At 40.9% G+C, this 16,971-nt stretch overlaps 2 protein-coding genes across 2 annotated transcripts in view; both read right to left on the bottom strand.

Moving 5' to 3' along the window:
• Positions 1 to 7,542: 7,542 nt before the first annotated feature.
• LOC122618020 lies at positions 7,543 to 11,841 on the bottom strand. The gene has a single exon (XM_043794143.1). The coding sequence runs from the start codon at positions 11,818 to 11,820 to the stop codon at positions 11,566 to 11,568; it is 255 nt and encodes an 84-aa protein (XP_043650078.1). The 5' UTR covers positions 11,821 to 11,841; the 3' UTR covers positions 7,543 to 11,565.
• A 204-nt stretch (positions 11,842 to 12,045) lies between these two features.
• Positions 12,046 to 16,971, bottom strand: part of LOC122618027 (guanine nucleotide-binding protein subunit gamma-e) — a 35,481-nt gene continuing 30,555 nt past the window's right edge. Inside the window, exon 3 of the mRNA XM_043794147.1 lies at positions 12,046 to 12,178. Coding sequence (XP_043650082.1) covers positions 12,073 to 12,178 — 106 coding nt within the window. The 3' untranslated portion in view covers positions 12,046 to 12,072. The remainder of the gene's footprint in view (positions 12,179 to 16,971) is intronic.

Raw genomic sequence — 16,971 nt, 5'->3', positions numbered from 1 at the left:
TGTGAAACTATTTCCCTTTGCCATTCCATGAACTGGCACCAGGACCTCCTGTCGTCCAAGTCGTGTCCTGTCGCGTCAAATCAAATCAACACGAATTGCAGAGTAGCGAAGCGGGAATTCATTCATCAAAATATTCCCATTTACACACAAATAAGCGCATTAAATTCCACTCTGCGAAACACACTACGAAAAAGAGACGCCTTTTTTTCTAATATCCATTACGAATGGCGATCTATTTCTGGCCTCGCTGACACCCACACCTCGACATCCTTGTCTCGTTCATGCTTCATTTGGTCCTGGCTCTCGCACTAATAACAAATTTATTATGGCCGCTTATCAATCAAAAGCTTTTGTTATTCAAGTGGAATGCGTAAGTGACAGTGGAGGGGAAGGCGGCGGAGGCGTAGGATTCGGACTCCAAGTGGCAGTGGCTGTAAGAGGTCGTTAAAAGCCAAAACAGCGAAGGGGGAGATTAGGACACCAAGGAGCAGAGGTGTTGTTGTCCTTTCCCAGGTTGACCAAGCAGGACTGTGGGTGATGACTTCGAAACATAACTGAGCAGGATGAGATCACACAGTTTAAATGAAATTAAATATTCTTCTCATATATGAAAAATAACCATTTCACTTTTGCTGTGGCCCTAATGTCATTTTCAACAACTTTAAGTTTGAGAAAATGCACAATTTATTACGTAGCCTAAAGCTGAGAAAAACGTGCGCCCAAATAAATAGATTTAATTTAGTAATTTAGTTTATTAAGTATTCCCCACAGCCCCTCCGGCATTATTCATGCAGCTTAGTGGTAGCTTTAGTCCATCCAGCTCATTAGCAAATCGTAACCATGGGTGACTTAACCAGCACACACTCCAGTCCAGTCCACTAGCAAATGTGGCCTTGGGCAATGTTAACGACTGCAAACAAAGCCCCTGGCAAGCAAAAACACCGAGCCAAAACACCAAACTCAAACACACCGACACTCTGATGTCCGGTTGGCTAGTGTAACCTTTTGGAACAGAGAGAGATATCGGGATTGGGTAGACTGGGCAGAGATCGCATTAATTCCGGGCCAACACTTGAGCCGCTTATTAGCAGGCAGGCAAATGATGGTCATGTCTGGCACGGTACTCGCCCCCAGTGGGCGTGTCCCGGACCATGATGCCGAACCATAACTTTTAGGCTTTTCCATGTCAACAAACATAAACAGAGCGCAGGCAGACACACGAGAGCAAACATATTCAGGCGAGCGGGCAGGCCAAGGACAAACAATGGGCGGAAATGTGTGTCATCCACGTAAGAGGATGTGGATGAGGATGAGGATGTGGATGAGGATGAGGAGGGCAGTGCTCTCTATAGTTCGAGCAGAGCTCGAAAACATTATTTGTGCACTTTGTTGCCCTTTTGAGGGCGTATTAACATATTCTTTGCTCGCCAGCACGAAAAGGTCAGCCCTCGAGCGCAAAGATGTATGCAAAATCCGGACGCCGATAAAGTTATCACTTTCATTCTCTCGTCCTTTGCCATCCATTCAGCCTTTCAGCCTTTTATCCTGTCTCCGATTAGAGAGCTGCTCTGGCCGAAAGTTTTGAACGGCAGGCAGGGAAATTCGAGTGCTGCACAAATACGCGTGGAAAGTTCTGCGTTCTTCGCTTTTTACTTTAAGCCCCGACTATTATCCTGGCAAGTAAATAAACAAATTACTTTCACTATTGCCGCCCGAGCGGAGAGAGCCCAAGTAAGCTACGACTAAAGTGTTGGGCAAATAAGCCAAAATGGCAACAGCTTTCGTCGGCTGCCAGCCGCTTTAATATTATTAAAAAGCTTTCATTTTATTATTATTTGCTTTTATTAAGACCGACTCTCTCACTCTGTTTGGCCTGCGTGTGCAAAGTGCGAGCTAACGAGCCGTGTTCACTGAAAAGAGCCCACGTATCAGCAGAATCTGCAGATCCTGATGGCTCTTCCTGCTCCATATGGGTGAATGCACCACGTACAACCAGTCGATGCAGAAATTGGAAACCTTTGGCGTTATTAATTAAGGAACTGCTACTGAAACTTATATAGCTGCTGTTTTATGCAGTTGATGGGGATAATTTACTTGAACATCAGAAGCAGAGCAACCTATACATTTTCTTACAGTAAGTCGTTAAGTTAACAAACCGTAGCCTTAAAAATTCTAATATGTTCTTTATTATGTGCTTTTTAACCATTTGGTGGTTATATTTAAGCTTCATTGCAACAAATTTGTTTTAAATTTGTATTAAATACTAACTAAAGCATTTTATGAAATACTAAGATATTTCTCCAGAGTTTTCGATAAGATTTCACTGAGAGTATTAGCCACTTCGCCCAACACTGATGGCTGATTTTCATCCTGCTTCATTGCCCACTTCGCCGGGAAATATTTTAATAAATCTGTGTACACGCACACACTCGCAGGGCGGAACAAAAGTTGGCCGTAAAAGAAAAACATATTTTTATTGGCTTTCTCTTCGGCACTTGGAAGTGCAAATACGGCTGCTCGAAAGGGGTTGAAAGCACAGCCACACCCTCGTGGAACATTTTTTCCCGCCCCCCAGTATTATAGGTATACATTTGTGTAATTGGAACATTGGAACAGTTCTCTCGCTTTAATTAAGGGAAAGTGAAAAATGCTTGCGTGACTGGCAAATATTTTGTTTAACTTTTGCCCGGCACTTTTGACTGTTCCCCCTCCCCCTGTCAACATCTGTTGCCTCATTTTCGCATTCTTTTCGCACTTTTTGCACTTTTCGCACTGTGCACTGCAGTTAGCAAACAAAATTTCATTTAAATGCCCAACAGCCCGCAAAGTATGCAACGATTTTGGCCCTCACTATCTTCATTCCTGTGTGCTGTAAGTGTGTGTGCGTCTCTATTTGCATGACTGTGTGTGTCTGTGTGGATGTGTGCTAAATGCACTTGTTCTAGATAATTAAAAATGTCATGCAGCTTTTTTTGTTGCCACCCCCTGCTGGCCAAGTTTTTTGCATTTAATTTCGTTCCACGTTTAATATGTTGCTTCTATTTTTGGGCGCATTTTCGTTGCATACTCTCCGGCGCTCTAGTTACGTATTCATCGCCTGTGCTCGCTCTTGATTTCTGCCTTTGTTATTTGCCGGAATTCTGGGCTTATGCGTGAATAGTTTTTGCTTACACGTCACTTTGAATTTATTCACTTTTTGTTGATTTTCTGTGGGCGCTTTTTTTTGTTTTTTTCTTTCATTCAAGCGTTTATTTTTACCGTGTGCAAATCGGATTTTGTTCGGGGTGTCTTTACACTCGAGTGGGTCGTGAGTGTGTGAGTGGAATATGGGATTAAAAAATGTATATGCCAATATTATTTTAGACCTTGATGGAAAGTGAAAATATATTGTAACAATTTTGTTGCCTTGTCCGCTCCGATTTGCTGCTCAGTTAGCTGTTGAAACTGCTGAGCAGCCAACATGATTTTTTTTTAAATCAGGAAAATCCATTTCAACTAGTGCGATAGTAATTAAAGTTTTTTGCAGCTCAAAAGATCACACACTTTCAGTGCAAACTCACCCTCCTCTCAACGCATTTGCATAATTATTTCTACCAATGCGGCAACCGCAAAGAGAACTTAACTGAATAGGGCGCAACTATTGGCGAAACACTCAACAAATTGCAGGGAAACCCGAACCGCAGAGTGTAAATATACCCAACCACATATTAAGGCTACCCCCAAACTATTCTCTTCTCTCATTCTTTGTTGGCAGCTGGCAAATTAATTGAATTGAGGCGGAATGAGCCGGTCGCTCACTTGGCACTCGAAATTAATTCGACTGCCGCCGTTGGAACCGTTTCAAAATGTAGCTCAAGGAATTTTCCTTATTCCCCAGCTCAGTTTAGCATTCAAAACTTTTTGGCGCTTTTCCGAGAACTTGACAACAATTAGGTGCTAAGTGTTTCTGCTTTCATTGCGAATCGCTGTGATGTTAGGTATTACCCACCGTATTTGGGTAGCAGGTGATCAGTTTTTTTCATCCCTAATTGAGTGCAGAACCTTTCAGCACCTCGGCACACAAAAGGGGTTAATCGGCGTCGGTCCTCGGCGGGATCCTCCCGCAAGTCATTTGCATAATTGTGCCAGAAACACGGGCCAACTGACGGGTCACAGGATGTAAGGATACGCCGGTCGCCCACATGACTGCCTTCGACCCCCAGTCGCTTGCAATTAAATTTAATGAGAATTAATGCTTACAAGATTTGACTGGATGCCATATTTTTTCCACTCGGTCGAGTCTCAAAAGCCCAATAGCGTGAATTATAAAAAAAAGCATCATAAGCCATTGAAGAGGGACGGAGACATGAAGGTGTAATGGCTTACCTTAAATTTGGATTGTTTATCGATAAGAAAACACTGAGAGCGAACTTAACCAATATTTACTAATACCAACTGAATCTTAAGTTAGTAGGAAACATGAAGGTGTAATGGCTTACCTTAAATATGGATAATTATCGATAAGAAAACACTGAGGGCGAACCTAACCAATATTTAGAAATACCAACTGAATCTTAAGTTAGTAGGAAGACGAAAACCTAACTAATTGTACATTCTTGGACGAAGAAATTTACTTACCTAGCTCTAGCCGAAAAACTTTCGAAACTTTTAGAAAGAACTTGTGATTTTACATTTCTGATTAATTCCAAGGGGTTGTGACCTTTCAGTGGTCGGGTCCTCGGCCAATTTACAGCTCCTTTCATTATTCATGTTTAAATCCAGCTTCCTGGTGGCCTCCTTTTTGCTGTTTTATCACCAGACCACCGCCCAAAAGGAAACTTTCGCCGGCCATGGAAAAAGCGCAAAGCGACCGCAAGATAAACGTTAAACAAACTTTATGCAAGCCAAACCAGCGGGAAAACATACAGAGCCCCACGAATACAGTAGCCGAAAGTAAATCCTGATAATTTTGCTGTTGCTTTTTAAATAAAATATAAATCAAGCCATGTGGTTTTTTTTTGGAGGTGTTCCGAGTGCTCTTTAGGTTACAGCTTGTCACCAGTGCGTCCGTCAGTTGGACAGAAGGGGAAAAAGGACAGCCGGGCGTTAACTAAGCCAGACTGTCAAACAGTTGGCTTTCCCCACGGTGAGATTTCCCAGCACTTTCCCGCTTTTTCCGAGCACTGATAAATCCCAGTGCTGACAGTTCGTTGACTGCCTTAGCGGCTCCTGTTCGCTCACCTGAGCGATCCCCCCGAGGTGGAAAAACACAGACAGAGATAGAGCTTCCACTGGCATACGCTGCGTATGCTTGATAAGCATTCCCCAGCTGACATGTTAATTAGGATAGCAGGACAGGCCTTGACGATATTCCGGCCATATCATGGGGTATGGTGTATGGGGTATGGGGTATGGGGTCTCATTAAAAACCAGCATCGCCGCAGACCGAAAACCATTTTCATAATCAAACAGAAGCGAAAGTCAACGAAACCCAAGGCCGCAGCAGAACAAGTCATGTCAATTGCATTAGAAATTGCATTTAATGAGCACTGCAGAGGGGTGCAAAATCCTAGGGACAGCACAAATGGCGTAGAAAATGGCGACACTCAGTCGCTCACATTGCAAACAGAAAATAGCAAATTGGTCGAGAGAGTGAATAGAGGATTTTCATCCAACTTAAAGTCTACGAACTGCAGTTTTGCGCTTTAATTATCGCTAAATCAGTCAATTTCACACACACAGTTATTAATCACATTTAAGTCATTGTCAAACAGCGTAAAATATCGAACTGAACTGATTTGCATGCACAAAGCCAATTTATAATCGCTGCCAGGGGAATCGCATTTTCATATTCATCCACTGGCCGGCCATTGTGTTTCAGCAATTGTCGGTGCATTCTGGGGCATTGAAATGCTAATTTGATTATTCAACCAAGTATGTGAAATAAATTTGACAAATTTTCTGTTTGCTCTGCGCCTTGGGGATAAATTTGAATGTGTTAAGCCGGCCTCGAAAATCCTTTACATTGAACGCTGCTACACCAAACTGGCAACCAAATCGAACGCTGCTCAATATCGTTCGGCACCACCCACTGAACTTGTATCCAGCTGGGAAAGGGTTCGCAATCTGCTTGGAAAAGACCGCATACCGGGCTCCTTACAAGAGTGGGAAATAAATACTTGATAAACCAGAGATGGGCCATAAATACCCAGAATGCTGAACGAAGGGAGAGAGAAGGATATCTTCCCGTTTTGGCCTTCTGTCCTTTTTTATCGCTTCATGGTAATTTAAACACTTCCGAGTCTCCGTTGGACTTTTCCCTTTAGCTCCTGTGTGGCATTAATTTCGCACTCCAGCAATTGGCATATAAATTCGACATTTTTGCGTTTTTTTCGGTCCGCAAGGTAGCCAGTTCAATTTGCATATGAAATGTGTCTAAATATGGAGATATTTGACAGCCACTTGTGCGCAATATCAGTCAGTCACTCAAGGCGGTCATATCCAAACATTTAAAGGGAAAATACACACTGAATTTAAATCTGTAAGGAAACTTTAGTGCCAACGATACAGTAAAAGTAAACTCAAAAGTACTCAGTGTTTAATTTAAGCTTTATTTAATTTAGCAGCATCTGACACAATACACATTTACAAAACCCATTGAGTTCGAAACAATTCCGGATAATCAGCCGCATGACTCATTGTTATCTGGCAGACAAAGGCAAGTGGCAAATTCCAATCCACTTTCTAAGCGAATTTAGATGCCAGGCTTTGCTGGTCATTGGCTGCCGATTGATTTGCTCAGCCAAAACGTTATTTGATCCCTCCTCATCATGAGTTATTTAGTCGACGTCTTTTAGGAGTTTAAATTTAATTCCCCCATAAAAACGGATTTTATGTAAAGACTGAAATGAATGGATAATCCATTACGCATACGCACCGTTTGCTAATTACTTGAGACATGTTCTGCACCAATTGAGCAACTTGATGAAACTCAAAAGGGGAACTTGGCCCGGCTGAAAGTTTTATGCTTATCCAGCATGCTGGCAAACTGGCAAGCTGGCAAACTAGTAAGAAGCAAAAGTTGGCAACAACAGATGCAGTTTAAGAAACTGTCGCCGGCTGCTCTTTATTCCGTGATATCCTTTTATACTTACGCCAAGAGCAATTGTCAGGACCGGAATGCTGGAATCAGGTTTAGCCCAAACTTTTTTGGCAGTCTTTTTTGTGAAGTCGAGGTTAATCTGGAGAAATACATTTAAATTTGCTCAACAACGAAGCTCAAGCGCAATTATATATACAGGCCAAAAAGCAGATATACGAAATAATACCAACTGAATACGATAAGTATGGAACTTAGACAAAGCAAAGCATGGCAAAGGAATAGGGAAGCACAAGGCATCAACAGCATCATCATTAAAGCACAATTATCATCATCATCAACATCAACAAGTCGGGGAAGGATCTTAGCACGGTCGGGAAAGCTTCATCGGCTGACGGGAAATTGGGGGAAATAAAACACAATCGACATTTTTGTAGTTTTTGTTTTTTTTATAGAGAGGGTAGTTGTTCTCCGCTAAGGATTTTCAAAGTTTACTTTTATTTAGAGAAGTTCCTTTAATGATAATCATACTTATGGTTGGTTTTTTATTTTGGTTTTACGTCAATTTAGCTCTTTTGCCTCTTGCTTACTGTGGTTTCTTTAGTAGATGTTTTTAACAGCTAAATACATGTTCGTTATATCATACTATTTGAGTTTCGTGTTTGTTTTCTTCCGGTGTACTCCTTTCTCTCACCTATTCGTGTGGTTTGTTTTTGCATGGTTGCGTTAAAATTCTCTTACTAACTAGTTTTAGCTTTGGTTTTGTTTTCTTCTTTTTTTTCTTTTTGTCTAAATTATAATTGTTTTGTTTGGTTTGATTTGGTTTCTGGTTTCGCCTTGGTTGTAATTCGGCACCGTGATTTTGTTTGTCTGAGTTCGCAATTCGACAAGTTTAAGAATCAATCATATCATATAAGTTTTAGAATCGTAATCTATATGTCCATATATCTTAGTAATAACGTCACTTAATACCCTAAATTGTAACAATAATTTTGTTTTTTTTCACTGGTAAATAGTACACACATTTAATAAATACACATAGTAATATTGGCCATAAGGCGTATCGTAAATATTGAGTTAATCTTTAATCGATAATATACTGGTTTGTCCATATATAATTTAAACACTTTCAATGAACTGTAACGTCAACTTAGCGCCTACACGACAATCAACAATCGTGTTCTTTGTATTTGTATTTACCTAGTTCGACTTTGGCCTGACATCGCTAATGCTCTGCTCAAGGCAGCACGCGGTTATCGCAGCTTTTGGCACATACTGTACTTCCGCCCCTGTGCAATTGTCAACTGTCTTCACTTATCTGCTAGATTCAGTAATTGAGTTCGCGTCGATTCATTTAACTTCCAGTAACTGTTGGTGTAATATTTCTCTTGCATATATATATATATATTAAGATTTCAATAGTTAAATTTATGTTTAACATTTATATAGGTGCATATGATAATGCCTAAACTTGCTGGAAAAATTACTAAATTTATCCTCTGCTGAACATTTCCATCATTCCGTCTATCCTTTCACAAATGACCCTCAACATTAATTTTTCTATGACTTGCATTTTTCTGACTAATTCTAATGCGATTATTTAACGATTTTCGATTAAATACTGACAAAGTGTGAGAACACCTTTCGAACGAGCTCTGTCTCTGCCCCATACCCAGTCGAAACTGTCGGAAAATCGTATGTTATCTAATCGAAGGAAACTTCTCAAGAACTTATCCTTATCTGGTCGGCGACACTTGTTCAATTTTGGTGACACCCTCACACCCGTTTTGCCGGGACTCCGTGCTCGGCTACTCAGCGTGCTTAGTGCTCTCTTGAACGCATGTACGATTCCGCGTGGAACCTAACTGAAACTGGCTAAAAAACGTCAGTCTCAACTGAGTTTGGGGCACAAAACTGAGCTGCTCTTGCGTACAAGACTATACATTTATATATTTATTTAACTTGAACTTCTTGCTTTGATTTGAACTTCCAAGCAGACGTAGACACCTGGGGGATATGAAGCATGCAAGTGAGGTCTGGCCACACTGATTGTTTCACATCCCATGGCGTTCCAACTGTCTGTGAAATCTGGCCACGCTGTTGAGTCATGGCCAGCCTTCAAGCCTTTTGATTATACTTCACTAAATCATTTCATTTACTTCGCTATATGCCAATTCGTCGTATGAGTATATAATATATCGTTTTATATTTGTTTGTTTTGTAACCACCAATACCTTATTTTAGTTTTGTGTGTTTATTCTGCTCAATTTTGGGATGCAGCTTCTGTGTTTTTTCGGGTTGGATACACTCTGTTTAGCCCTCGGATGCTCTGATGTTCGATCTCGACGTAGCGGATTGCTACTTTGTGCTGTTTGTAATCCTAATCGTGTTCCATTTCCACATCGTTCTGTCGCCCAAAAGGTTCGTTGTTGCAACTTGGGCTCCTTGACTTGAATTCCTTACGACTTACTCCTATTTCGTAAGCTACTGTGTTCTGATGCATCTTATTCTCTGCGGAACTTCTCTCCTCGGAACGTCTCTTTTCATCCATTTGTTTTCTCGGAATTTGCGCCTTAAGTTGGCTTTCATCTGCATCTGCTTCTTATTTGTAAGTTTACTTTTCTGCTTGTTGTAATTGGAGTTGCTGTAGACTTTTGCGCGACTTACTTATAATTAATTTTACGCTCACTGATCAATTTGCTACATTGTTCTTCAACTTAACATTATCATTTAATGTGTTCATTTTAGTCGCTACATAATTGAAGTGTTTTCATTAAGATTCTGTTTCATATATTCTTTTTTTGTAACCTCAGTTTGTCGTTTCACTAATTTGAAGTATGTGTAGGGTTGAATGTATTGTGTTTCAGTGTTTTGATTGTTGTCTTTTTCTCTTCATCTTCTTGTTCATCTTAATGGTGAAAACATATGTTTAACTTATTAATGAAAATCATCGCGGTAAGCGGAACTTAGTATTTTATTAACGTAAACTCATAAAATCGTCTTTGCTAGATATTCTTATGACTTTTTTCAAACAGCTGAACAGCGCCTTGTTTTTTTTGGAACCGCCACTGGGGCTCGCCCGTTAAATATTGTATATAATAGTTATTAATATAATATAGTTTACTCTTGTTCGTTTTGTTTTGTCAAGTCCATTCCGCGTTACGCATATAACATATAAAGTTTCAGCTGACTTTTGTGGATCTCTCTAAAGTTTTCACTAAGCTGGCTCAACTATGATCCATAAAAATGTTTTTGGGGTCTTCTTCAATAGTTAGTTGTTCTTATATGGTTTTTCAGTGTTTGTGTATGTTGTCTGCGTATATAATAATGTTCCGCTAGTTGATCGTAAACATATTTGTTAAAACTAAATATAATATTATCATCCTCGAGTAACTACAGCGTCTGCCTTTAAATAGCTCGTTTGCCTAGCATATACATAACTATAAGTATGTTGTATATAAAATTATAATATCCATATATTCGTATATTCCATATGTTTAATTAAGTAAAACAATTGAATTTCTGTTTGGTTAGCGTTTGCCTGGCTACCAAATAAAAAAGCGCTACTCAAAATACGAATCTACTTAAAGAGTTAGCCCTTGATCCTAATCGCATTCATTTGAATGGTGAAAAAGTTTTCTCTAAACAAAGTATTATCTATTTCGATCAATTATCCGTTTAGGGGGTAGTTTCTAAGACAAGCTTTGCAGGAGAAACCTTTTATAAAAGTTGGTATATCTCTTGGTTTCGCATGGGATTCGAGGGCGTTTCTAAGGCTTCTTGTTGACTCTACTGATGATGGGTGGGTTACATTTATCAAGGCGCGTGCCCATCTTCTTGTTTATGACTGATACTGGTACTGATATGATTGAATTAGCGTTGTCGACTACTGTGTTTTGTTTTTGGTTTGGTTTTGGTTCGGTTTTGGTTTCAGTTTGGTTCGGTTGGGATTGGATGATGGAATGCGATGTCGATGATGATGTGTGCAAAGAAATACATAGCGATATAAAACAGAAACTACTAAGAAGAATGTATGGCATGCAAAAACGACTAGGAACGATAGCTAGAAAGAACGAAGAGGGATGAACGAGCGAGTAGAGTTGTAGAGAAGTAAAAGAGACGAGCGTAAAACGACGAGAGAGGAACGACGATAGATCGACAACGATGAGGAGCGCACGATGATGAATCGAGTTCGTGATGAAGTAACGAGTAGCACAAGCTACTGCTGTGCCGTACCGTACTCGTTGTTTTTCTGGGTGTTTTTCAGGATGTTTTTCTCAGGTTTCTCTGCTTTTCTCTGTTTTCTCTGTTTGTCGGGAGGCTAAGTTCACACAGAAGCTTTGGCTGAAGTTCGCTGCTTCCACTACGCAGCGAATTTTGATTATTTTTATTGAGATGAGATTGTAAGAGTGTGGGCATAATTTTCACAACTTAAGCCTAGATCGAACTCATACCAAGCAACACCCGGACCGCTCGTCCTTCGCCCCTCAGTGCCACCTCCTGCGGCGGTAGGTCACCTGCTCGTTGACCAGCTGCCAGAACTTGGCATTCAGCCAAAGCACGAACAGGAGCAGCTGCATCAGCAGCGGCCATTGCTGCAGCTCGTGCCGCGTCCTTCGCACCAGTTGCTGCAGACGTCGCACGCTCCGCTTCCCCCCGCCGCCCAGCGACCGATCGTCTGGCGGCTCGTAGCTCAAGTTGTAGTTGTAGTAGTAGTAGTAGTTGTTGTTGTAGTGCTGCATCTCTACCGGCACCAGATCCGGGGATTCCCCCGAATCCCGCCCCGAAACTTGGCTGCTACATCGCCTAGGGGCATCTAATTGCTGGCTATGCTGGGACTGTGCCTCACAGGTATATGGATTGGATTCGCTTCTAGTTGCTGATGTTCTTGTTGCTGTTGTTGTTGTTGTGGTATGAGTCGTGGAGTGGGTTGCATTATTATTGTTTGGCTGGTTATCATAGTTATGGCGGTATTTCTGTGGTTTACGATAATATTACATAATAACGCATTTGCCCTTTTCGGCCCACGGATTGTTCTTCTTATCCGGCGCATTGATCAACGGATCGTTCTTCTCGTTCTCCTCGATGAACGAGCGCATTCTGTAAAGAAAAAAGTTTATGAGTTAGATCCAGTAAAAAGTATATAAGCAAGTTAAAGAAAACTATTTAAAAGTACTTTTACTCAAATCTTATATCGTTTTAGTACTCGACAATATTACTTAAAACTCACTGCACAGTTTACTCAAAACCTTAAAGAGCAGCTTATATATATTGTCCCACTTCCCTCACCTTTACTATACAACTTTACTGAGCTCCAACAATTTAATTTGGTAATCTCGTCCTTTAAAGCTCGTAAAATGTGTAAGCTCCTGGTGAGGCTGGTCTTTGTTAGAAATCAAGACATCTTAAAGGTATAAAATACAAAAAGGGACTTCCATCCGCACTTACAGCAAAGCGGACATAAACTTGTAAACACCCCACTTTTGGAGGGGAAAAGGTTTGGAATCGGAAAGGTTATCATGGCAGAGGACAGCAGATTTTATGTTAATCCACACGCAGATGGACATTAAAATGTTTGAACAGTTTGCACGCGCCAAGGAAACTAACATTTCAAAAGCTCCTTTCGCCTCCTTCGTCGCTCGCCAAAATATTCGCATATAAATTTGGACATTGTTGTTTTTATTTTTGTTGTAATACGCTTATCCTTTGGGCCATAAAAATGGTGGCCCGGTCGTTTGCATTAGTCCCTTACTTTATTCGCGCTGTCTCACTGCCTGTCTCCTTTCCCTTCGTGTGTTTATCTATTTTATTTCGCTTTCCTTGCTGCTTCTCAAGACAAAACATTTCGTTCTTTTCTTTTCTTTTCTTTTCGCTTCCAATTTCTTTTTTATTTTGCAATATTTGCAAGAATTTATTTATTTAAAGGAAGTGTTTGCGAGGAGCAGAAGGGAGCCTGAAGGCACTTGGCTTGGCAGCCAAGAAATAGACAGTTTGAGAGACAGTCGACTGGGAATGAGTTTTGCATTTCAATTTGTTAGTTTCGCATCTTCCCGCCTCTTACTTTGAACTTTTTTTTGGTAAGTCTCTCAACTGGAAAATCTACTTCATTGTTTTCTTGTTAATAAGACTTTTTGGGAAGTTCTCAAATTAAATGAGCAGAAATTATGCTTGCTCCAGCTGTGGAAACTTTCCTGTAGAAAATTCCTGAGCATTTAGCATACTTTTGTAAAGTGCATATTAAGTTAATCCCATTTAGTAACCGTACTAAATGAATGAACAAGAACAAATATTTTAATACTTCATTTCTAAAAAGCAAAGTATTTAGTTATTTAAAACAGCTTAGACTTTAGTTTCGATTCAGTTCGATTGGATACAACACTTCATAGAAATGGTTGCCTTTGTGCTGGGGAAATCTTATTTGATCAGAAAAAAGGAAAATGCCTCGGGCACTTTTCCCCATCCCTAATCCCAGTAAATAAATACATTGATTGACCATTTGCCTTGGCTGCTTTCTGCACTTTCCGGCAAACAAATTGCAAATTTCAGAAGCGGCAGCCATTTGTGGCTTTATTTATCGGAAAAATGTTTTCTTTTGGCTTCTTGACCAAATCCTGCAGCTGTTCCTCGCCTCTAAACTTCCCTTTCCACTGCGAGGGCATTATAGTGAAATTTATTTGAGTGTTTCACTTGACCGCAAAGTTCTTCAAAACATTGTGGGGTTACTTTGATGTCGTGTTTGTTCGATTAAATCAAATAATTTGCATTGCATGCGGAATGTGGCATGTGGCGAGGTGTTGAGATGTTTGCCATCAATAGTGCTGATTGTTCCGAACAACCCCGTTTCCCTGATGCCTCCTGCCTGGATCTCAATTATCGCATGCCGAGGTGTGCAGGTGGGCTCCGCCCCTCGTGTAATAGTGGGCGTGGCATGCATGCATAATTTAACTTAACAAGACCATGTCGTCGGCAGCGATGTCCTTGCTACACCGTTGTCGTTATCCTCATGCCAGTGCTCTGGATTTTCCCTATTTCCTTGCTCATTTTCCGCATCAACAGAGCAAAAGGCAATGTCATGCCAGCGGTTGGGGATATACTCGTATGTCCCATGAAGGACTGCCTAAAACAATGCCCCCTGCCTACTGCTTTGCCTCCCCCCTCCCCCCATTATCCTTCCTATTCGTCCTGGCTAATGGGCTTATGACTTTGCGGTTTCAGTCCGTGCAACCGGGGAAACTCAAAACACACATACACACAGACACACTTGGAGAAAAGCAAAAATGAAAATCCACTGAGCTTAGGAAATATTCTTGTAGGTTTTCTGTTTTTTTCTGTTTTCTCTGCTCTTTTTTGAGGGTAAACAAAGGCCAAGGGTTTTCTGGGGTTCGAGATTCGACTCGGCGGCAGTCAAGGCCAGGTCGAAGCGCAGTAAACAAAGTTGTTATGATGACGTTGGATATTTGGCAGCCGAAAAGTAAATTTGGAAAATACCTAGGGATCCGGGGCCTTCTGCCGACCCAAGGTTACATAGACTCCGGCCTGGCTCTTATCATTAAACCCTTTTAGTAAGCGTGTTGCTGAACATGCATTTTTAATGAGAGCGTATCAAAGCGGATTGAAAAGGGCATTTAACAATGACATGGGGACCCCTGGAATTTCTGGTGTACATACTAATCAAAGATCAAAAAGACGCAAAAATGAAAATGGAGTAGAAGCAATTAAAATTTATCGCCATCATAGGGGCTTCTCTAACTTTTGGTAGAAGCCAAGAAATAGTCTAGAGTTTCGCTCTTGAGTTTTCCTTTTACCTTCGGGCTGCTCTGACCCACAAGTGCATGACATCATTAGCATCAGTGATGAGTTTCCCTTGTTTTGGAGAACTTTTCTCATAACCCAAGTAGGTAATGGGAATGTAAGTAGAAGTAGACAAAATGCCACAGGGACATAAAAACTTTTATTCGTCATCTGCATTTAATTTGAGTGCCTTTACCGAACATCCATCCATGTCTCTGCAAACACACGTTGATTGCCTCTCAAACAGCCATTCAGCGGCGAACACATTGAAAACTAATTCAGCAGCCGTTAATTTAATATGTCCACCGCAATACCATAGTCGTTCCCCATCAGGTCTGGAGCCCCTTTTACTAACCACAAAACCACATGGCCATGTGGACCACGCTGGGCTTTTATGTCCTAATTGAAATGCCTCCCATTTCCCATTCCCCATTCCACTTTCACATGTACATATTTCCCGAGCGGAATGATGCTCAGAACTGAATAATTGCAGGAGCCGGGAGTGAAAAGTCATTGGGACGCACTTCCCGACTTTATCGCAGAGTCGCTGACAACATTTTGCTTTTAGGGTTAGACGATTGATGTTTTGTGGCGTAACAATGAGTAACAATGAAATCCGAACGAAGGGCAGCAGGAAAGATGATGAAAATTAAACAATAATGGAAATCGGCGGATGTGTGCATTAGGAGGAATTAATTATTAATTTACACAATAGAATAAAACGAAATGGGGTGAAAGTATATGCAATAAAAAAAGGCTATTTAAATTACGCAATGCGTTTAATTTTGTGTTAGATGTACAAATATTCTCTGAGGGAATGGGAATTAAAGCCTAATTGACAGAAAACCAGCCACCGTTTTCTGATTGGCAGTGAACCGAAATTAAATGCACGTTAAATTCATGCTGATGATTTCGATTAATGAAGTAATTTGTGTTGTATATCTCCCAGCAAAAATGTCGATTTTAGGGTCTAGCTAACCCACATCAATTTAGGCTCGTCGGAATGAGAGACACACGCACAATCTATAATTAAATGCGAACGCAACATTTGGTATTCCTGCCCTTTTGAGCGAGAAACCAACCAAGCAGTCGTTTACCTTTGAAAGTTTTCTACCTTTTCCGGTCTGCCAGCTGCACAAAAAAACATAAACACGATGTAAATGTTGATTTATGACAACCACAAGCACACGCAAATGCCACTGTGCGTATACGTAATCACACGCAATCTTGAGCGCCCGAAAGCATGCTACAAAAAGCATTATTCATCGATGCCGCTCGTATGCGAAAGCAGATAGCGTAGATCCAGCAGCTTAGAAATTAGAATTGCCTGCCTTTCCGAAAGCCCAGAGCTCACCTCAACCCAGAGCCCAAAAAAAGCCCCCAAACACGGTCACAACTCCCACATACATTTCATATTCAGCTTGGGTACACAAATGCGTCAGCCACATGTCAATTTGCATCTGCTTGTGTTTTCCTCTATCTGAGTCCCAGCCCCTCGGTTCAATTCGCTTGGCACACATTGTTTATCTTTGCCACGCATGTGCCAGAAATGAAAAGCTTAAAATTTCATTTGAAGCCTATTATAATTGTTTACACACCACGAACGGGGTGCGGGATATCCGGAAACATTCCTGGCGCTCTGCCCTTCCATCAGGTAGCCATTGTATTACATTCCAATTATGTATATGAATGGGGAATACACATAAGTTACAGGGTTGAAATTCCTATACTCTAATTTTACATTGGCTTTTGGACTGCAAACGAAATTCCTTGTGTGCTTTTGTACTAGAATCTTTAGCACTTGTAGAACTAAATGAAAATAATTTCATTTTTGAGTCTCATCATAGAAATAGAATATTCATGTCCTCGGCTAGTTTTCATACACTCATATTTAGAAAGTGTTTCTTCGCACGACCTTCGCCATAAACTAATTTCTAGCTCATTTCACCCTCTCACACAAACACACACGTTCATATACAAATAAGGGTGTGTGTGTGTCGCGGCCTTCTGCTAAATTTAGCACACTTTTAAGCGCCACAGCAAGAAAAACAGAATGCCAGCGCCGAAGAAACGCAAATGGCACTTAAAACCCAGCAGACAAA

Source organism: Drosophila teissieri, chromosome 2L (genome assembly GCF_016746235.2).
Source record: "Drosophila teissieri strain GT53w chromosome 2L, Prin_Dtei_1.1, whole genome shotgun sequence".
In the NCBI taxonomy this organism is placed as follows: domain Eukaryota; kingdom Metazoa; phylum Arthropoda; class Insecta; order Diptera; family Drosophilidae; genus Drosophila; species Drosophila teissieri.
Note: the sequence above shows the minus strand (reverse complement) of the source record. Positions and strands in the feature narration are given on the sequence as shown.